General features: G+C 53.6%; 1 protein-coding gene and 2 non-coding genes across 3 annotated transcripts; 1 reads left to right on the top strand and 2 right to left on the bottom strand.

Moving 5' to 3' along the window:
* Positions 1–10,254: 10,254 nt before the first annotated feature.
* Positions 10,255–15,375, bottom strand: CX3CL1 (C-X3-C motif chemokine ligand 1). The gene is made up of 3 exons (XM_026034410.1): positions 15,289–15,375; positions 12,936–13,056; positions 10,255–11,520 (listed from the first exon to the last, which is right to left on the bottom strand). Exons 1-3 carry the CDS (start codon positions 15,353–15,355, stop codon positions 10,353–10,355), a joined length of 1,356 nt encoding a protein of 451 aa, XP_025890195.1. The 5' UTR covers positions 15,356–15,375; the 3' UTR covers positions 10,255–10,352.
* Positions 15,376–21,852: 6,477 nt separating this feature from the next.
* On the top strand, positions 21,853–21,935 carry TRNAL-CAG. The gene has a single exon. It is a non-coding gene; the product is annotated as a tRNA-Leu (tRNA).
* Positions 21,936–22,047: 112 nt separating this feature from the next.
* TRNAL-CAG lies at positions 22,048–22,130 on the bottom strand. The gene has a single exon. It is a non-coding gene; the product is annotated as a tRNA-Leu (tRNA).
* Positions 22,131–22,195: the final 65 nt, after the last annotated feature.

Genomic DNA, 22,195 nt, shown 5'->3' with positions numbered 1-22,195 from the left:
ATTAGGAATAGGGGAGCACTTCTGTTACGGCAGACAGGAAGATGCGCATGAATTCCTACGCTGCACCGTGGCTGCTATGCAGACAGCTTGTTTGAGCGGAAGCTCCCAGTAAGCAGAGCCGAGTTAACCTTTAAGTGTTCTCTAGCACTCTGCACGCCCTTGTTTCCTCCCCTACGGGGAAACCCTTGTCCAGGGCTTTCCTACAAAGAAAAGCTCTTTGAACAAGGAGCTAGCGCGCTGCCTCAGCTCTTTGCAGCGCTGCCACTACCTTCTTTCCAGTTTGGACACCTCGTCGCAAGCCACCACGGTCATTCACCAAATATTTGGAGGATTTCTAAGATCCAGAGGTACTTGTTCTAACTGCTCCAGTCCTCAGAACCGACGTGGGCCGTTGTGCCCCTTGGTGGCAAAGAGCACGCCGTGCGCCTGAGGTGCGCCTCCCTCATCCATCCAATGCTTCTCTTTGGCTTCCAGTAACGTGCTTGAGCTGCCAAGCAGTCTCCGAATCCTACGAGGGCTTCCTCGATATCCCTTTGGAGATAGAGGTAAGCTGCTTGGGAACTGTGGCTAAAGAGGTGGTGGAAGTCTCCGAGCTTTTGGGCTTTGCTCTCTCTTTCTGTGGCTTTCTAAACTCAACGGAGTTCACTTCCCCATGGCTCCTCCTTTCTTCCTCATGCAGGCAGCCTCCTCTGTCCCTGGCGCGCTGGAACAATTTGTGAGACCCGAGCTGCTGGATGGTGACAATTGCTACAAATGCAGCAAGCAAGATTCTTCCTAATGCTCCCTGCATAGGAGATCCTGGCTGAAGCTCTTGCCTGTCTCAGAGCACAAGGAACCCCTTGATGGAATTCAGAAAGACAAGGGAGACAAGGAGACACAGCTTTCTGTTGCACAGCTTATACCCAAAGACACCCGCAGCTGGGCAAGGAGTATGCTTGGTTCTCAGAGCGGCACCTTTGTCGCTCCTTTCAGCTGGCTGGAAATCTTGGATGACAAGTGCAGGTGCTCGCTCGCAAGAGAATTTTATTGCCAGTCTTGCCTTCCCAGCAGGTGGGTGGCCAGCCTTGCTAAGGGGGAAGCTGTGCACGGACCCCTTGCTAGGGCCGGGATTCAAAAGCCCCCTCCTCTCGGTAGCGTCTTGCGATGCTGCTAAGGGATCTGTTTGGGAAGCTCTTTGCCATTCCCAGGGCTGAGGACTGAGACTTCCTTTTCCAGCTCTCCTTCCCTGGTGCCATTCTGTGAGAGAGTGGGTGGCCAGGCCACGCGTGGGCAAGAGTGGCTTCTGCGCCCCAGGAAACATCACCCTTGGGTTGCATTGTGGACCTGCGCTCTCGTGAGAGAGCCGCCTTCCTGCTGCCTTGGGAGCTGTGGGCAAGCCTGGCTTTGGGGCACAGCAAAGAGAGGGCTTCGTGCATTTGTTTGGCTCCCAAAACACAGCATCCCAATGGGAATGGAGCTGCCCTCGGACACCCTGCTAGGCTCTCTGCACGAGCAAAGCTCAAATGCAGCGTGCGGCTTTCAGAAAAGAAGCACCGTTGTTGCAGCTTGAGGCGGGCCAGGAACATCAGAGCCAACACTCTTGGAGGTTAGACACTGACTTCATTTCATCCACGTTCGCAACAAACTTATATAGGACTCAAGTCGTACACCCGGATAGCAACAACCGAAGACAGGGCAGGGATTGGCAAAGCTTCGGACATGGCTTGTCCTCATTGGTTGCCCTTCTGACTACCAAACATCCAACCGCCAAACTTTCCCTCCCCTCCCCAGGGACCTTCCTCCCAACTGGCAGGGTGCAGCCGGTTCCTGCCTTCGGCTTAGTGTTTCCATTTTCTAGCCTAGCCAGGCCTTTCCAGTTTGGTCAAGGTTGGTCAAGGACACCTCCCTGTCCATTGTCCCTGACACACCGTCTTGGGCAAGGCAATGCCATCCAGCTAGGAGGAGCATGTGAGAGACATGGAAAAGGTTTGACTCTTCGGCCTGCGTGGGGAGGGGGAAAGATGCCCTGACACAATTGCCTGTGCTCACTTTGCAGGTGGGAAAAGATGGTTCCTGCGTCCAAGAGGTTTTCCATACACTGTGCTCCCAAGGTCCTCACCATAGCCCTGAAAAGATTTGCCGATTTCACCGGCGGAAAGATTAGCAAGGTATCTCTGCAGCTGCAGTGACCTCTTGGGAAGGCACGTTTCCCAGGGCAGGGCACTCTGCTAGAAAACGTTGCTCATTTCTGCCAACTGTTACTGTTGCAACGGAAGATGTCTAGGAAGAATCTGCAGGAGAAGTAGATCTTATCCTTTCTCTTCCGCTTTACAGCAAAGTTCCTCTCGTGGGCCTATGTTCTGCTCTCAGAGAGATGATTTTGCATTGATCCTGCAACTGGAGTGCTTAAATGTTGCCTCTGGGAAGGGCCATTTCTAAGGAAGCAGAAAATATGGGTCTCAGCTTCCAGCCTAGTGGGGGCCTCCTAGAGGGGTTTTGCTCCATCTCGTTCATGAAGCATTCCTGGATGACTTCTTTTTGCTCTGTCTTCAGCATGTGAGCTATGCAGAGCATTTGGACCTTCGAGCATACATGTCTCAGCCAGCTGGAGAACCAGTCCTCTACTCCTTATATGCGGTCCTGGTGCGCAGAGGGGCCAGCGGTCACGCAGGACACTATTTCTGCTTCACCAAGGTGAGCATCAGCTTGCATGGCTTGCAGGGCAGAATTTGTGCTGCCCAAAGGAAGCTTGCCTAAGCTTGCATGGGGCTGGCAAGCACTGTTTTCCAGGGGAGAGCACTTGTGACCTATCTCCCTTGACTAGTTGTGCTCCATCCTTTGAGAGTGTTCTGTCTTAGCTTTCCTGCCCAAAGCATGCAGTGGCTCTCAAGGCACGGTTGCCTCTATTTGCAGGCCAATAATGGGCAGTGGTATGAGATGAATGATGCCTCGGTAGAGCTTAGGAACATGAAAACCGTCCTCAGCCAGGAGGCGTATTTACTCTTCTATGTCAGGTAAGAGCAAGGATGCAGATGGGTTCAGGGTACCTCTCCTTTGGGCGCTACGGAAACTTCTCTTCATTTTCCTCTGATGTTCTCCTCTTTCTGTGCTGGGATGGAAAGATGGCTGGTAGAATTCAGTTCTGTCCAGTGCACAATTCCCCATGCCATGCACGTCTTGTCTTCCATTGCTCGGCCTTCCCCTGCCTGAAGGGGACAAGTCTCCTTGGGCGACTTGTTACGTACGTGCTCTCTGTAGCTGGCAAAGGCCGAGAAGAGGAGCGGTTCAGGCCAGGGCTACTGTGAGGATGAGAGCCGTGGTAGGAAGACCAGCATCTAGTTTTCAGCTTGTAGTCTTGGTTTGCAGCCCAAGAGGAGGCTGACAGAACAGGTCTCACCTGAGATCGCTGTGGTTTCCCAGGTGCTACAAGACGCTCGGAGAACGCGCTGCTTCTGTACCCGGGCCATCTTTTCCTGCTTTGCCCCTTGGTCAGCATGGGGCTGACACCAAGCAAGATGCGTGTGTGGAACCACAGCATCCTCCGCATCTAATGCCGGTTCTTGACGGGGAGGAGAGGGAAGGATAAAGGCAGCAAATGGACAGTGGGATTTTTCCTCTTTTTCCTTTTTTTCTTCTCCGGTAGCATCTGCATTATGGTTTCCCTACCACATTTGCAGATTTAGGAAGATGTTTAATCCATGCTCGGCTCTTTGTTTCCAAGAGGAAATTGGGAAATGGAGAGCAGGAATGAAAAACACACGCCAGCCTTGTACTCTGAGTTAAAGCAGAGTGGTTGTTCTTCTTGGCTGGTTTCTTTTTGTGTTCTGATCCGGAGGCAATTTGTAGGACTGCCTGGGAGGAGAGGGTTGTATCTGGGGCTTTTCAAAGCTGTGTGTTTGCAGATAGGCATCTTACAACGTCTTCTTTTGAAATACAGAGCCCAAGTCATTTGAAGAGGAATGGAGCCCTGGAAGAGGACCCAAACACCACTGGTGTCTCACCAACGGACGCTCCTGCTCCCAAGAGGAGATGCTTCCGTGTGCTAGAAACCTGCACTCAGCAGCACTATTGCAACGGAAGCAGGCCCACATCTTCCAGTGGGGACAGAAACTGCCTGCATACGGGCCCAAGTGCCAGAGAATGTCCTGCCTACAGATGCGGAAGCCGAGGACAAGCAGAGCAGGTCAGGTCCTGCTGGCCTTCCTGCAAAAGCAGGTGGCGCTTCCTGTTCCCACTCTGCAGGCAGGGAAAAGGACGGCCCTTGCGCAGCCACCGAGCCGGCCCACGACGCTACTGGGTGCCAGAGCAGCAGGCTGCAAAACACTCTGCAGAGACCTGCCCCTTCAGCTGCGCCACCTCCTTCTGCTTGTGAGGGCTTTTCCCAGAAGAGCAAAAAGCCAAGGAAAAGGGGACATTCCCAGGCAGACGGCAGCGACAGTGACAAAACAGAAGGGAAACGGAGGAAAATGGAGAAGCTGTTTCAGCAGGTTGCTCCTTGTTCTTCTCTGGCTCTTCGCCCTAGGCTGCCTGCCAGCTTCACTGGGCTCTCAGCAGTGCAGAGTGTGCCTGAAGATCACCTGGGTAGGTAGATCAAGTGACGCCAGGAAAGCTACTGCGGGGTTGGGTTAGAACTTCACAACGAGACTGATAATGGTGCCACGTGACCCTTGGAATACGCAGAGGTGGAAGATGCCGCTCTGGAATACAGTTATTAGATGTGTATTACCCCAGGAACCTTGGGGGCAGGCGAAACCGCTGCCCCAGGCACTGTAGAGCATTGGGCCATGGCAAGGTTGTGGGGGCCGTGGGTTTAAGGCAAATTAGGGGCTATGGGAGGGGGAGCACGCCTGCAATACAGCTAACAAGGGGAGAAGGAATCCTTTTGATGTTCAGATATGAAGGGAAGCAACAGTTCTGCAGGACTGGTACCTAAGTGGTGCTCCTGAGGGTCCCAAGGAGCCTTCCTGGAATGCCGCTTTGTTTCCAGGTTTCAATGGAAGGCAAAGGGAAGGGCCTCCAACCCTCTGCCATGTGCCAGGAAAGCACGTAGCCATGGCCTGCTCTCCTGCACAGCGCAGCCATCTTAGCACACACCCAAAATGTGGTGACCTTCCCTAGCAGGCTTTGGGAAGCCTCCCTCTCGAGGCGGGTCGCTCCTGCAGCCATAGTGCATGTCAAGCTGTGGGCAGCCTGGGCTCCTTGCTCTTTAGAAAGCAAACTGCTGAGCAGATGGGTTTGTGCTGAATGTCATGACAGGGAGTGAAGCTGCTTTTGTTTGTCGTTCAGATGCAGAGCTTGAGGACGGGAGACAGGCAGGCTCTGACTAGCCTCATCATCAACACCACCACATACCACCAAATCCAGCAGAAAGCCATTCTCCAAGCAAGACTAACCAGTGGAACCTTGAAGAGTATTCTCAGGACAATAAAGTGACCATCAAAACCAAACCCGGTCCTTGGTGGTGCTTCAGATTTCTGTACAGAATGGCAGAATAGTCATCACTGGCCCACGGGTCTCCGTTTGGCCCCTCGGGGCCTCCATGTGCACTGGGACAGGGGAGCCTCCGTTTGGAGCCCCAGATACTTCGTGTACACAGGGTCGGGGGCACTGCAGGCCACCACGTGTCCCTTGGGGCTCCGTGCTTATGGGCCGGGGTGGTCCTACGGGACTCTGTGCCACCCACCATGGCCTCCATGCGCATGGGGCTGGGGGGGAACAGTCAGGTTTCCATGCGGCTCCTGAGAGCCTCCATGTGCATTGAGGGGCGGGGAGGGCTCCCTGTGGGCCTCTTTTTGGCTCCATGGAGTCTTCTTGCACATGGGGCCGCAGGACCTTACGGGCTCTTGTGTGGCCTCCCAGGGCCTCCTTGTGCAGGGCACAGGGGGGCCCTACAGCCCTTTATGTGGCCCCCTGGGGCTTCCGTGCACATGGAGTGGGGAGGGTCCTAGAAGACTTTGTGCGGCACCAGTGCCCCCGTTCACATATGGCCAGGGAGGCCCTATGGCCACCGTGCGCATTGGTATGGAGGTGCCTACAGGCTTTTGTGAGGGCCCCCTTGAAGCCTACATGCACATGAGGCCGTACAGGACTGCAGGTCCCCTGGGCCCTCTGTGCACATGGGGATGGGGCAACCCTTTGTGCGGCCCCCCCAGGCTCGTGCATGCAGGGCCATGGGGGCCCAAGGGAGCTCAGTGCGCCCTCTCCCTGGCCTCCATGCCCACGGGACCAGAGGGACCCTATAAGCTTTCATGCAGCTGCCCAGGACCTCCTTGTCCACAGACCAGGGGGCCTTGCGGATGTCCATGTGGCTCTGTGTGTGCAGAGGTCTGGGCAGGCCCTGCAGCCTTTGGTGCAGCCCCTGGGGCCTCCAGGCGCACGGGGCCTTTGTGTGCCCTCCGCAGGGCCTCCCTTGGCATGGGGACGCGGGGCCCTGCGGGCCTCGGCGTGGCTCACCAGGGTCTCTTTGGGCACGGGGCCTGGTGGTCCCAATGGGCCTTTGTGCAGCCCCCATGTTCTCTGTGCGCACAGGACCCTACTGGCCTCTGTGCGGGTCCCCTGTGGCCTCCATGCGAGCCCAGGATGGGGCCTGTCGGCCTCGGGGCGGCTCCACAGGGTGTCCGTGTGAACGGGTACAAGTGGGTCCTACAGGACTTCATACCGCACCCCACCACCCCAGGACTCTGTGCGTATGGGGCCAGAGAGGGCCGAGCGGCTTTCATGGGATCCCCCACCGCGAGGGTTGCCATGTGCATGGGGCTTGGTGGGCCCCATGGGCCTTTTTGTGGCCCCCTCCGGGGCCTCCATACACATGGTGCCAGCAGGGGCCCTACAGGCCTTTGTGCAGCCCCCAGGACCTCCACATGCACCGGTCCAGTGGAGCCCACAGGCCTCGATGGGAATACTCGGGCCTCCATGTGCATTGGTCCGGGGGGCCCTACGGGCCTTCGTGCAGCCCCCAGGACCTCTGCGCACAGGTCTGGGGGGGCTCTGCAGGTTTCAGTACAGCCCCCTGGGGTCCCCATGCACATGGGACCTGTGGAGCCCTATGGGCCTTCATGTGGCCTTCAGGGGACACCGTGCACATGAGTGCGATTGGGCCTTACAGGCCTTTATGAGGGCCCCCAAGGCCTCTGTGTGCATGGGGCTGGGGAGGACTCTACGGGCCTCCAGGCAGCCCCCGGAGCCTCCATGCACATGGCGCTGTGGGGCCCCTAGGCTGTGAAAGACTGAGGCAAAGAAGGCATTAAGGACCTTAGCCTTATCCTCATCCTTGGTGACAATGTTCCCCATCGCATCCAATAAAGCTTGATGATTCTCCTTGGCCCTTCTTTTCTTGTTAATGCATTTGTAGAAAGAGTTCTTGTTGTCTTTTACAGCAATGGCCAGATTGGGTTCCAGATGAGCTTTCACCTTTCTAATTTCCTCTCTACATAGCCTAGCAGCAACCTTGGACTCTGGTACCCGAGGTGCTTACACTGACTTCTCATATTGGAAGTGATTAATCACCGCTGGGGTTACGGCTTGCCTTGTGTACAGCGCCTCCTCCTCCCTCGCCTGCTCTCATTCCTGAGAGCGCAGAGAGGAGGAGAAAACAGCAGGAAGTTATTTTGACCTGGCCATCTCCTCACGCGACCTCCCGTCCTGGATTTGTCCGGGATCGTGTCCAGGGGAGAGGAGCTGGAGTCACAGCCCACATCTGCCGGGAGTTGAGTCCTGCAGGAGATGCCCGCAGAGCACCTCGCTTCTGCACAGAGAGCCCTCATCCTCACAAATCCCATCTGCCAGCAGCGCCAGCATGCTCCTACTCCACCAGCCTTCCCACTTCTGCTCAGCGTCAGAGGTGTGCATAGCCCAGGGCCTGGCTGGCGTTGGAGCAGGTCCTAGCCTGGTCCTTGGCTTTTTGATTCCTCCTTACAGCACGAGCTGTAGCAAAGCTTTTTGTTGTGAATGCTGGCTGGTTTGCCTTGCCAGGATCAGAAATGCTGCTCTCTGAGAAAAGATTCTTGGCAAGCCTGGAGGCCGTAAACGTTGAAGAGATGGAGCAATCGCTTGGCCGCGTGGGCGCTGCTGGCTCTGCCCTCCAGCAGTGCTGGAAGTCCCCTCGTCTCTCTTGATCTGTAACTCTGCAGCCCTGAGCCAAGTTATCCAGCCTGGAGACAGCAGTTTTTAACATAAGAATTTTATTACTCTGCACTTAAAAATAAAATACAGAAAATACCTATCACACTCATATACATTCACCACACAAATGTTTCAGAGCTCATGACATTCACTGCTCTCTGGAGCAGATTAAAGCTTAAATCCCACAAGTCGATAGTATTTACAAGCTCCATGTTTCTGAGCCTGTTGCCTACGAGCAGCCAACAGCTACATTCACCGTGCGCTTTTCCAAATGTCCCACGTGCAGCACCAGGCTGGGGAAGCGTCTCCGCACGCGGCCGCCAGCGTGGCCGCAGTAGCTGCAAGATCATGGGAAAGCGACCCAAGATGTGTGTCCTTTTGCGGGACTCGAAGCCATTGGGTCTGCAGTGCTGCAACCTCATCGCTGCAGCACAGCGGAGCGACACAAAAACATCACTTTTGGTTTGAGGGAAGAAAACCTCAGGAAAACCACAGTGCGTTGTGTTTGCTACTCTATTTGGAGAGACCACAGTTTTACCTGTCCTCAGAAGCAGATGTTGCCTGCATCGGCATCACGACTAAACTTGACTACAAAAATAACATTTCTTGTATTTGATATAAAAATAATGCTATAGCAGCGTTCCCCAAACTTGCAAGGCCACAAATCCCCCACGTGGCAGAGTAAGCAGGGACCAAGTTGCAGCCCATCGTTTCCATGCTGAGAGCTGGAAGGATTCCCTGAAGGTGGCATCTTGCTGGACCTAAACCTTTCTTTAGCTGTACTTTACAGCTGGTTTTTTGCTTTGAGCATCTTGTTTATTTTATATATATATATATATATGTATGTGTGTGTATTGATGTATATAAAGCTATACATATATATATACACATATACACACACACATATATATATCGCTTTCTTGTTCTACATGAATATTTACACTTTGGGATGTGATCCACTCAAGTCAATCACTGCAGGACCAGGCCCCCTCTTTAGGTGCTGAGGCAAAATTCATAGTGTGCTAAGCAGGACTAAATGCTAAATAGGGGACTTCAGGCACAGGTCCCAGATAAGGGACAGGGCTTATAGCTGCGCCTACATATGTGGAAATTAGAAGCAACCTAGGTTTAAAAATAGCTCTGTTACTGTTACAATGTGTTAATAGCCCCATGATCAATGCCATGTAAAAAAGCTAAAATGAGACCAAAGTGTAGAAGCACGAACAGACCTTCTATGGCTTCTTCTGCATCAGCAAAAGTGCTTATTTCCAGAGACAGAACATGGCACTGGAAGAAAGATAAGTGTGCTTTAGTGGAATAATTCCTGCACTGCTAAATCCAGACCTGCATTGAGCTACTCCAGAAATGTATTCCCTGACTTTTGTGCTTGCTAAACAGCAAAAGAGCAAAAAAACTTCCCCCGGCAATAGCAAAGTTATTGGGGCTCCTCTGATTTCTCTGGTTTGCGGCAGTTCTGCTTCCACATGGTGTTATTCAGTTCACCCTCATTATCCTGCCCTGGTGCTGGACAGAGCTGGCCAGGGGCTGCATCTGCTGGGAGAAGACATTTATGGCAGGTGTCTGGATCTGCCAAAATCAGGTCTCAGACTACGTCTATAAACGTAGCTGCTCCCAACCATTTTAGGGACCAGCAGTCTAGTTTTGGGCAGGAGATAAACTGTGCATTGTCAGCATTTCGGAGACTAAAACTTTGCTTTGATCAGCTAGCTTTGACCTTTAGTTCCCTTCCTATGCAGGCAAATAGATTCAGTTTTAATCTCCTTCGCCTGAAAAGCTGGGCTCCAGCAAGAGTTAGTGGGGTGCTGAGTCAGGCCTGGAGAGCCAGCACCCCCGTGGCAGAGCTCCCCGGGCCTGGCGCGACGCAGAAGCGCCCGGGCTGTGGCGCGGAGGTGTCTAATGCACCCGGGCAGCTCTAGGAGAGCAGTGTCCTCCGTGCACAGCTAGTACCAGAGAGCAAACAGCTTATCATTTATCCCCCACATACCAACTTTACTCCTCAAACACCCCAAGCGGTTAATGACAACTTAGAGGGGTTTTTTTAGGCGCTCTGCTCTGGGAAAAAAAAAAAAAAAAATATATATATATATATATATATATATACACACACACACACACACACACACACACACACACACATTTGGTATTTGTATTCCTGTATTCCCTGCTTTGCACTTAGCTTTCCTGCAGTGACGTGAAGGATCTGTACAAAACCCATCCATGCCATGGAGCCATCAGATCACTTCCTCTGGACAGACATTGACTGCAGATCTCTCCTGCTGGTAGAGCAAGCCCTGTACCATTTCCATGGGCATTGCTGCTTTCTTGAGTCCACATTTTTTCCATAGCTGTACAGCAGCAGCAGCAGCAGCAGCACTGCAAGCAATCACACCACCTGCCACAGAAGCTACTATGATGACAAAGCGCGCTTGGGATCTCGACAAGAAGCTAGGAAAAGGGGGAGCATTTGTTTTTTCTGTAGTTAACCATGCTCTGGCTTGGCCCGAGAAGGTTTGACTGGTAAAAGTTGGTGCATCTGGAAGATCCGGCTTTCCTGAAGAGTGTCCAGGTGTTCTAATATCAAAAACATCTGTCCAGGAATGGAAAACCTTGTTGGCAGGATCAGAAAGACCCTCATTTGTGACAGCTGTGGAGTTTAGTGTAGAAACTGAAGTAGCTTCTGGAAAAGGGGTTATCGGGGTATTCCTTAGGATGGAGGGAAGATCTGAATGAAAACTCCTGGAAGTCGCATCTGACGTGTCAGCTGTTGTACTTGTAGGGCCTCGGGATCCATCCGTGGAACCTACAGAATAGTCTGGGGCTTTGGTAATGGACACAGGGTCTGAGTTCAAAATAGGAGAAGTCATGTCTGGAACCTGAGCATTTGTGGTGTATCCTCTGTGTTCTTCTATAGATCCTACAGAGTTCCCAAAGCCCTGCACAGGAGCCAGGGATTGGCTGGGGCCTGTGCCTGTTGCAAAGGTTGTTGGAGGTGCAGTAGCTTTGGTGGAATCACCGTTTGCTTCTGAACCCATTTCAGAGCGGGCAGCAATGTCCCACATCACAGGAGAGGATGCTGTAGGGACCTGCGTGGGGAGCGTGGCTTGTGTGGGTTTGCTGGACACCCCTGTCTCAAGAGCAGGAGCATTTGTACCATCCAGAACTGGCCTGCCCGCCCCTTGAGAAGCACTGCTTGGAGCGGTGGCTTGAGATGGAGCTGTTACTCCAAGACCAACCTGCTTGTGAAAAATTCCAGGATCTTCTGGCACTGCTGCTGAAGTTGCAGCATGTGGAAGTGAGGATGCCACAGAGGCTTTTTTCCGGTCCAGTATCTGCATGACCTTCTTTACCCAGTCCTCTCCTGGATTCGCACACATCTCCACATTCTTCTGAGTCATAAATCTGAAGTGAAAATAAAAAATAGGAATACTTAATAGATGCAGAAAACACTGCCTTAATCTATGGCTGTGGCACAGAAAGCACCCAGAGATGCTGGTAAACATGGATACCCTCAAACTTCTACCACAGTTAAACTATTTCAGAATATTTCAGAATATTTCAGAATATTTCAGAATATTTAAGGTTGGAAGGGACCTCTACAGATCATCTAGTCCAACCTTCCTGCTCAAGCAGGCACACCTAGAGCATGTGGCACAGGGCGGCATCCAGGCGGGTTTTGAAGACCTCCAGAGAAGGAGACTCCACAACCTCCCTGGGCAGCCTGTTCCACTGCTCTGTCACCCTAACAGTAAAGAAGTTCCTCCTCACCTGGAGACGGAACTTCTTGTGTTTCAGCTTGTGGCCATTACCCCTTGTCCTATCGCTGGCCACCAGTGAGAACAGCCTGTCCCCTTCCTCCCTGCATTCTCCCTTCCTGAACTTATACATATTAATCATATCCCCTCTGAGCCGTCTCTTCTCCAGAGAAAACAGGCCCAGCTCGCTCAGCCTCTCTTCATACGAGAGATGTTCCATTCCCTTAATCATCCTGGTTGCCCTTCTCTGGACCCTCTCCAGAAGCTCCACGTCTCTCCTATACTGGGGTGCCCAGAACTGAACACAGTACTCCAGGTAAATGTGGTTGGATGGGTTATTCATCGGCAAGGCAAATGCCTTAATTAAATATCTAAGTTAGTCATCAGAAGTTGAACATGAAAGGCTTCCTCTGCACAGACTTTCTCTTTCAAAACCATTCATCCAGTGCTCAGATGTGTTTGTTTTCCTCACTACAAAACAAGAAGCTTGGCAGGCACTGGGCTATGAACACAGGAACACAAAACTCGCGTTTTACTGAGAGAGAGGGAGGTATTTTCTGAGCAGGCTCACTTTGGAGCAACCGCCTGGGCTGAAATAAAGTGGTCTTGGTGGTGCCTCACTCTCAGGGTAAGTGAAAAGAGACAATTATCCTGGGGAAAAAAAAAAAATAGTGATTTTTCTTTGTTTTTATCCAGGAAAGCAACTGTTTCTGAATCTTTTTCCACCAGAAATGCTTATTTTCCTAGCAATGTGTGAACTCTTACTCTGTGTGCTTGCACTCCCCCATTCCACCAATATGTTCTTTCATCAGTTCTTGTGTATTTATCTCTCCTGACAGCGACAGTCTCCCTGTGTGTGTGGACAGAAACCAGTGCAGTTTGGGCGCGGATCTCACTTGGAGGCTATAAGTTTTTAAATAGGGAAAGAAAGAAAATAAAACGCCGCCCAAATAAATATCAGCATTTACTCTGTTTCCAGAATGCTCCTTGCTTCGGGGAAAAAAAAAAAAAAGAGTCTAGGTGTTCTAATATCAAAAATATTTGCCGTCGGATGGCACTCACATGATGGCCTGCTTGAAGCACTGCGGTTCAGTCCGGCGGTAGCTCTTTATCCGCCTCTCGGGAATCCGGGATGTAAAGCGACCGCACTCCTTTGAACACTTCGGAGATGCTTTAGGTTGCCCTGGAATAAAAATTTCAGCATATTAAGCACTGGCCTGTCATTAGACACAATAAAAAGCAACAGGGGTTTGGGTTTTTTGTTTGTTTGTTTGTTTTCCTCTCCTCAGTTCTCTGTATAGGAGTCCAAAGCTTGCCATGGAAGTTTGCAATCTCTGCCAAAGGGAGCAGGGAAATAAACGGACACAAATTCCGTAAAGGCTACGATTATTGGAATCATCCAAATAAGCCAGATGATTTAAAAATACGAGGTGAAAACTGCTGGGGTCTTGACACACAGTTTGCCTTATAAAGGATATGCAGGAACTGCTGGGCAACTTTGGAGCAGTAGTTGCCCAAGAAATACCATTTCTCCCCCACGTCCTCTCTGGTAGCCCTCCACACAGCTTAGCTGTGAGGCAGGATGACTAGTCTTAGCACAGCTCCCAGAAGACCAATTTCTGCATCCTCCAAAGACCTGCTACACCCGTCAGCAACCCGGTCTGTTGGGGCAAGCAGAGCACATCAGAGGGTAGCTCTGTTTCTTCACGAGCTCCATTTCTTCCCCTTGGTTGGTCTTCTTCCTCAAGCAGACATCCTAACTCTGTTGGCACTGGTTGTTAAACAGTTACTCGAACACTTGGGCTTGGAGAAAGGCACCACGGAAGGATCTTTAGGTGAAGGGCATGTCACTTTCATAGCTTTTATGAAAGCAGGGACATCTCAAGAGCACAACTTCAAAGCCGTGGCCCAATTTCGCACCAGCCTTGCATTTCCACCCCACTAGCAAACCTGGTTTGCACCTTGCAGAGTGTAAAAATAAAATCCCACTTGATTCAACGGAAGCAAACAGCCAGTCCCACCTTGGGAAGGGTTCATGGCAGCCCCGTAACGTTTCTGCCTCACAGCACTAGCGAGTAGTTACGCAACACAGCCCGGCAATTTATTTTCTGTGGCCCTGGGGGACAAAACTTAGAAAAACAAGTCCTGACTTCTCCAAGGTCCCCTGCGAAGAAAAGAGCTGGAGGTTGGTTTAAATCGTGTTGCCTCTGCTAAACACCATCTCCCATTCCCAGGTGAATTTGTGGACATTTGGTTGGGAACAATCCAGTAACTGGGTGCAAGGATGAGCGTCGTTCCAGTAGAAGAGCTTGGGGGTCCGGTCAGTGTCTTTGGATCCATTTACTGAGGAAACCCCTGGCTGCACAGAAGTCCCCGTCAAACCCTCCTGCAGGAGGACGTTTCAGTCTCTACATCTCCCAAACCCAACTCCAGAGTGGAGGAGCTTGGAAAACATCTTCCAAGTAGAGGGCAGAGCTGCAGAGCCACAGCTACGAGAAAGTCCCCAGAGTTTGTGGAGCACAGAGGGTCCCAGGGACAGTCCTGGTGTCCTCTGTCCTCCCAGGACACACAGCCCCACATCTCCAAGCTCTATCCACACTTTTACCGAAGGGCTCCATCCTGAGGAAAGCCAGGGACGCACAGGTACCGTGAAGGAGGTGTGAAGAGAGGAGGAACCTGCATCCCCAGCTGTCCTTTGTGCTGTTCCCGTTCCTCTCATCTGGTGGCAGCAGGGAACAGGGCAGATCTTAAGGGCTCTCTGCCCCTTTCCCTTCCCACACCATCCCCTCTTTGGAGGCAAAGTCCAGTTTTGCCTGTGTTCCTGAGGAGTCAGCTGCTCTCTTGGCTCTCAGCCCTGCTTAATGGGTGCTCTCGTGGAGCAATCACTGATCTAGATGCCTTAAACCGAGCTCAGCGCGGCAGAAACGCATCGCCCTGCTGTGGTCCAGGCTGCCCCGCAGGGAGACGGGGCGAGTGTCCCCTCCTGGACGTGCGCGCGCGGCAGCGGGAGCAGGAGCCGGAGCGCGTCCGCGGGGACCACAGCTGCGGCAGCACCCCCACCTCGGGGCCCCGGCACCCCGAGGTGCTGCCGCCCGTGCGGACGGACACCCAGCAGCGCCCGGCCCACCTTGCCTTGGCCTAGCGGGGGGACTTGACGTTTCTCTGCTAGTATCGACCCTTAGAAAGTCTCTGCAACGACCCTCTCTGCAACAGCCCTCCCGCCTAGCCTGGGCACAAACAGTTAACAAGGGGCTGCACAGCCTGCTTTGCTGCGCTGTCGTAGCCTCCCTCTTCCACTTCCTAGACCTATTCCCGGAGAACGGGTCGCCGCGGGCAGCGAAGGGACGCGGCTCCTTACGCCTTGCCCGTCGCGGCAGGCGGCTTCCCCGCCGCGGGGCTTCGCCAAGGCAGTTACCTTCCGTCAGGATCCCCAGGCACAGGAGCTGCAGCCCAAACAGGACCAGCAGAGAAGCCACCTTCATGTTCCTCAGGGCTGCGGGAAGGAAGGCTGCCCACGGACGGTTAACAGGCTCCCGACTAATTAACTGACTTTCCCCGTTAATTTTCGCTCCCGGTTGCCTCCGCAGCACTCCAGCTGCTGCGGCTCATCCCAAGGCTCTATAATCCCGGTCCCAAGTGTGACTTAGCTCCCCCGCACGCTTCTCACAGTGACGACAGGAGGCGGAAGGAAAGCGGGGACGGGCAGGGAAACGTTCTTGTATTCGGGAGCTAGGCAAGTCCTGGAATTCCCCAGCAAAAGTACTCGCGCTTTTTATAGCGCCCGACTCATTGAAAGCCTGGAAGGAAATTTTAGGAATCAGCTGCCCCGTCCTCCTAGGGTGTCTCTCACCCAAACAGCCTGTGCTAAGGCTTTCCTTAGGCTCAAAAGGTTTTCCCCCTAACGCCAACCTGCAATTCCCTGATACCTCCTCTGATTTAACCCCAATTTACACAAAAGCAGCTGCTTTTGGAAGCCCTCTAAGAACAAAAGCACCAGGTACCATTGGCTCATCAGCATCACGAGCTGGAACTAAGCTGAGAGATTCAGTGCTCTTCCTGAGCCACAACTGCAGGAATAAGCTTGTAGGGATAACGGGATGCGAGGAGCTCTCCAGGGACACCTCTGAACCCCGTGCCAGCTCGGTCACCCTCCCATGGATGCAGCTACTAGCTCGTCTTAGGTTTGACTTCAGCCAGCTTCTTGTTTCTCAGGCATTTGCTCCTTCTTGCTGGTGCTAAGAACGTGATAACAGGTCCCAGGTGCTGGAATCAACAGGATTTGTTTAGGGAAAGCCCAGTATTTGCAGCAAGCCAGATATGGACCTATGAAATCACATCCTGCACCTTTTCTCTTGCATATCCCAGGTCCTGGCTGAAATTCCCATGTCATCTCCTGCCACTGAAAGACGCAGATAAGATCAAGTTTGAGACAATGTTGAAATCGTTGTGTTTTTTTTTTTTTTTTTTTTATTCGTGGAGATTTCTTAGGTGAGAAAATATTTCCTGTTTTCTCTGGTGGAAATTGGGCTTCTCTGAGTCACGGGAATTTTCAACAATTCTAGTTATGGATTTCTGTATCTTTGTTTTATTTTATTTTATTTCTTACTTTTCCCAAACAGAGGAAAACCCTCACAATTCCAACGAGATCAATTTTCTAAAGACAATACTCCTGGCTACTGCCGTCAGCCTTTGCTTATATAATTCTAAATGGCAAAGGCCCCTTTTCAAAGATATTTAAAACGTCTTTAAAATGTTTGAACATCTTGCACTAGTCTGCTCAATCCAGTCAGAATAGGAAACGCTGTACCCATGCAGGCACTTAGCCACCCCGTTTCACTAAAGGGCTTTTCTTTAGGCTCAGCATAGCTTTGCAGGAAGTGTTTATTCCAGCAACTGGAATTGCCTGAGGCTTCTCACCCTGCTTGTCTCAACAGCATAAAGCGATGCTCATATTTCACCTATTAAAAAAAGAAAAAAAAAAACAGGTTATGCACCTTCTGCAAACAGATAAGACTGAAGAGATGAATGCCTCAGGCAAGGCCATGAGGTGGTACGGGGAGTGTTATTACGAGAAGCGGGGCTGGGCTGGTTGGCAGGCGCCCGGCGCTCGGGCAGGCTCCGGCAGCTCCTGCCCCGCGCTTGGAGCGCTGCTGCTGCCGCTGCCGGACAGGCTGGAGAGTTGGGCAGAGAGGAACCTCCTGAGGTTCAACAAGGACGAGTGCAGGGTGCTGCACCTGGGCAGGAATAACCCTGGACACCAGCACAGATTAGGAGTCGACCTGCTGGAGAGCAGCTCCACGGAGAGGGACCTGGGAGTCCTGGTTGACACCAAGTTAACCATGAGGCAGCAGTGCCCTCGTGGCCAAGGAGGCCAATGGGCTCCTGGCTGCATCAGGAGGACGTTGCCAGCAGGTCAAGGGAGGGGATCCTGCCCCTCTGCTCAGCTCTGGGGAGGCCAAACCTGGAGCACTGTGTGCAGTTCTGGGCTCCCCAGTATAAGAGGAACATGGAGCTTCTCGAGAGGGTCCAGTGGAGAGCGATAAAGATGATTAAGGGACTGGAACATCTCTTGTATGAGGAGAGACTGAGTGAGTTGGGCCTGTTTAGCTTGAAGAAGAGAAGGCTGAGAGGGGATCTGATTAACATGTATAAATATATGAAGGAGGATTGTAGAGAGGAAGAGGCCAAGCTCTTCTCATTGGTGGCCAGTGACAGGACCATGGGTAATGGGTGCAAGCTGCAACACAGGCAGTTCCATCTCCACGTGAGGAGGAACTTCTTTATTGTGAGGGTGACAGAGCCCTGGAACAGGCTGCCCAGGGAGGTTGTGGAGCCTCCTTCTCTGGGGGTCTTCAAAACCCACCTGGACGCCACCCTGTGCCCCGTGCTCTAGGTGTCCCTGCTTGAGCAGGAAGGTTGGACTAGATGATCTCTAGAGGTCCCTTCCAACCTTAACTATTCTGTGATTCTGTGCTGCTTCGCGCCTGCTCGGGGACCTGGCGGCTCCAGGACCCCTGCCTGCTGGCGAGCCTGGGGCTGCATTTGGAGGCTGCAGCTGCAGAAGGAAATCGCAGAGCGTGGAAGTGGAGGGCGCTGCCTGGTCAGCAGCTGCGTGGGAACCCCACGGGACACAGCAAGCACCGGATGCCAAGAGCTTCATGAGCTTAGGCCGCCCGGCCCTAGAGATGCCACCAAGCTCCAGAGACAGAGGCACGGCAAGTGACTCGGGCAGGACTGGGCAGCTCCAGCAAGCGGGCAGAGCCCAAAGTGGCATCACAGCTCCAGGCGCGGCCGCTGTGCCACCCTCCCAGCTCCTGGCACACGCGTCCCTCCACCACACCAGCCCTATCGTCTCAGGTCATTTACACCTTTGAAAAGCCCAACGCCGGGGAGCCCGTGTGGCTCCCAAGAGGAGGATACCCGCAGTCCTTGGCCATAACACAAATCCCAGCACATCGCAACTCCCTTCCAGTCTTCCTTAAGAAGACTTGAGTCTGGAGGAGACTCTTCTCGGTTATTACGAAGATGAAAATGAAGGAGAAGCAACATCCAAGGACAGGACACAGGCTGGTGGGACTGCCGCTTGCCCAGCGCTCGGCCGGCCGCAGCCTTGCCAGGGTCTGGGCAGACAGCTCACGCCTACGCACCGAGCCCTGGCACGGTCGGGCCTGGAACCTCCAGCCCGATAACCCCGTTCTAGGCTTGAGCCTCAGCCCTAAGAAGCTCCATGACTTGAGCCGCACGGGTCAGAGGCAAAGCTGCAGTCTGGGCTCTCAGGGTGATTGTTCTTTACGGCAGAAAGTAACTTGAGCAATTGGCTCAAGTTTGGTTCAGAAGCAATATGCAAATTGCTTGGCTCAGAAGCAATATGCAAGGAGAACAAGAGTTGTGTCCTAAGCAGTAAATGACCCTCAGATTGGGTCCTTTTTCAGCGTGCTCCCGTGTTAGAAATGCATGTTCCTTGGCCCCTCTTGTTCACCAGTCTGCTGTCCCGCAGCCACCGTCTTTGGCCTTGCAGGAAACCCATGTCCGGAGCTGAAAGATTCCGCAGGTCCCGACCCAGCCACCCCAGCTGTCCCAGACAAGGCCACGAGCTCCAGCCTCAGGAGAGCCCTCGCCGGAGCCAAAGGCCCCCGACCTCTCCTTTCAGAAACTCCCTCACCCTGAGCTGCACATCAAGCTGTGTAAAAGCCAATAAAAGCCAGCGAATACAGAGAATGTTTTTGGTAACGCATTTTCACATGTTAAAGGAAAAGGCAGGAAATGAGGAGCAGCTGTTTGGGGCTGTCTGTATTCAGCAGATCCTCAAGGGATGAAGCAAATACTATTTGGAAACATCTCATGGTTTACAAAACTGCTTGAGTTGGAAAACGCTGGATTTAAAAACAATGGGGGAGACCATGCAAGCTTTCACTTTGCTGAACATGACATTATTCACTCCTTTGAATGTGATATTTTTCCTCCTTTCTTGCAAAGAAGGGCAGATTAGGGCTCAAGGGGCAGCGTCCAGCACAGGGAGCTCTGCCCCATGGCCGGAGGGAGGGACGTGGGACATGGATGACCTCGGGGCCTCCATGCAAAGGCAAAGGAGTGGGGCTGGACTCCAGCTGGGGCCTGAGCTCTGCTGCTAAGCGTGTGCGGCGCCAGAGAGGTGTCCCGATCCATGGGTGCCTGCCAGGCAAGCGATCCAGCAAGGATCACTGCGGCCACCGGCACAAGATGGGGAGCAGGAGATGCAGTTCTGGCCCTGAGCGGAGCTGCAGATCTGGCAGCCGCTCATGTGTGACACTGGGGAAAAAATGTGTTCGGGTCTAGTTCTCCCAGGGCCCCTCCACTGTCCCGAAGGAGGAACCAGACTCTGCAGCGCAATCCTGTGCAGCCTACGTGTGTTTACATCCCAAGTGGGCTGGTCCAAGTGAGTTTACGCAGGATTTAAAAATATTCGGCAGTTTTCTGCAGAGCTTTGCTGCTAAAACTCAGTCTTAGGTTTAGGTGAGATGTTAGGTCTCACCTAGGAAAGCAACTCCAAGATGCTCAAAAAAAGCCTGGGACTAGACGGAGCTTGAGGGTTTGCAGAAGTAGAGCTGCAGTGTCCTGGTCACTGTGGGCTCACCTGAAATCACGCAGAGAGAGGCTGAGGGCCGGGCGAGCCAGCTCGATCCCCTCCCATGGCTCCCGAATCTTAACCTGAAGCACCACCACAAACTTCAGCACAGGCCTCGTTTTCCCTGCCCGAGTCCACAGCTCAGCAACAAAACCCATTCTTTGCACCCGGAACCCGGGTCTCAAAATGAAGCTGACGCCGGAGCCGACTTGCCCGCGGGACACCGCTCCTCGCCACAGCGAGCGACGCCAGCCTGCAGCTACTCCTACTTCCTTGGCAAGTATTTCCATGCTAAAAACGGAGACCCGGCCCCTGCTTCCTTCCCATGGCTAGAGAATGAGGAGCCTTCCCTTGTCGCAAGGCACAGAAAGGGACTCGCTGACGGAGCGCAGGGAACCCAGGGCCGGCCGCACTCGGGGCACCGGGATGGGCGCCCGTGGCTGGCATTCCCCTTGGAGACTCCCTCCAGCTCTCCCAGCTTCTCCCAGCATGGAGCACTTGTCCCAGTGCAGCGGCCCGCAGGCTGCGGTGATTTCAGCGCTATTGTCTCCTTTCCTGTCTCCAGAGGCACAGCACGTGGATGAGGATACACATCCTGCTTGGCATTGGCAGGGGGTTTTCAGGCCACTGTGATCCACTGAGCACAATGGGCAGAAAACTTCCAAACGTGCCTTTTTCTAGTGATTGTTTTTGTGATTTTCTAGACAGGCAGGCTAGGTAGGGATTTTTTTTTTCTCCAGATTGAAAGCTGAAGTATTTTAAAGTAAATGTACTTCCAGGGAAGGGCTGCACCCAAAGGTTCGGTGCCCTGGGATGTGCAGGCAGGTGAAGCTTCATCATGGACATCTCTTGTATTTGAGCAGACAAAGGGGCCACAGTTCTGGCCACCAAATCTGGGGCTTGGGCCCCGCTGGGCGCTCGATCGTGGTGACTTGAAGTGATTCAAGGTACTGGTTTGCTGGAGCAGCTCTAGAAGGGGTCTGCAACCAAGATCTCACATTACTAGGCTCGAGCAGTCTGCAGAGAGCACAGAGAAAAGTCCCGTTACTCAGTGATAACAGAGAAAAACAAACAAACAAACAAAAATCAACAACAACAGAACGACGAACATCTACACATCTGCTTGTGAAGGGCAGAGCTGGCCAAGCCTGGCAGAGTGGCAGCTCGTCCGCAGTCTTGGGGTGAAGCCTCCCTTTAGAAAGCCTGGACTGGGGGCTTTCGACCAGCCTCGGCGCGTTCTCATTTTCACTTTCTTTCCCCTTCCTTTCCCTAGGTCAGGAGAGCGCAGACTGGCCAAACACGGATGAAGTCACACGCCGAGGGCCATGGCACGGGCACCAGGGATTTCCCAGGCCGGGCAGGAATTTCCAGCGGGTGTTTCTGTCTGGCGGACGGAGGCGATCGCGGCAGGTCCGCGCACAGCCCCAGCTCAGCCCTGGCCTGGTCGCCACGGGGGCTTTGAGAGGGGCTTCTGCTGCAGCAAAGTGTTCCACGACTTACACACGTGCCCTTTGCCACGTGGGGCTGCGGCAGAGGGAAAGCTGCTCGCTTTTTTACCACAGGAAAACGTGTTTGTGCCTTTTGCAGGCACCGTGCACCAGCAAGCAGCGAACGTGATCGCCAAAGCTCCCCGTGGTTTGACAGCAGCACCAGACGCAGGCAGGGCAGCCCCGGCCCGCGTCCCCGCCGCTTCATCCCGGTCCCGAGGAGGGGACGGGCAGCTCCGTCCCCCGCTCCCCTCACGGCGCCGCCCGCGCCTCCCTCAGCGCCGCGCCGCGCGGGATGGGGGGGGCGGGAGGCGGAGTGCGCCCGCGCATGCGCAGAGCGCGCAGCCGCCTGTTGTGTACGGCGGGGCGGGGCTGCGTTTTCAACGCTGTCAGGATGGCCGAGCGGTCYAAGGCGCTGCGTTCAGGTCGCAGTCTCCCCTGGAGGCGTGGGTTCGAATCCCACTTCTGACAAGAGCTTGTTGTTTTGAACTCGTCACCGTTTTTTCCCCCGCTCCGCAGCCGGTTTCGCCCCGTCGGGGTAAAAACCAGACACGGGAAGCAGGAAAAAACCAAAAGCAGGAGCTGTCAGAAGTGGGATTCGAACCCACGCCTCCAGGGGAGACTGCGACCTGAACGCAGCGCCTTAGACCGCTCGGCCATCCTGACGCGCTGGTACAGCCGCCGCCCGCGGCGCCCTTGGCGCGCGCGCCCCGAGGGGGCGGCCCCGGCCC

The sequence above is a fragment of the Nothoprocta perdicaria genome, unplaced genomic scaffold, assembly GCF_003342845.1.
Source record: "Nothoprocta perdicaria isolate Ctin4 unplaced genomic scaffold, notPer1 scaffold_143, whole genome shotgun sequence".
Taxonomy (NCBI): Eukaryota; Metazoa; Chordata; class Aves; order Tinamiformes; family Tinamidae; genus Nothoprocta; species Nothoprocta perdicaria.
The sequence above is the reverse complement of the archived record's forward strand: the minus strand, read 5'-3'. Positions and strand labels throughout refer to the sequence as shown.

Coding starts and splice junctions, on each gene's coding strand:
- CX3CL1 (XM_026034410.1), bottom strand. CDS start 15,355: ATGAAGGTGGCTTCTCTGCTGGTCCTGTTTGGGCTGCAGCTCCTGTGC. Junction 13,057..15,288: donor CCTGGGGATCCTGACGGAAG/GTAACTGCCTTG, acceptor TTTTTATTCCAG/GGCAACCTAAAGCATCTCCG. Junction 11,521..12,935: donor TGCTTCAAGCAGGCCATCAT/GTGAGTGCCATC, acceptor TTTTCACTTCAG/ATTTATGACTCAGAAGAATG.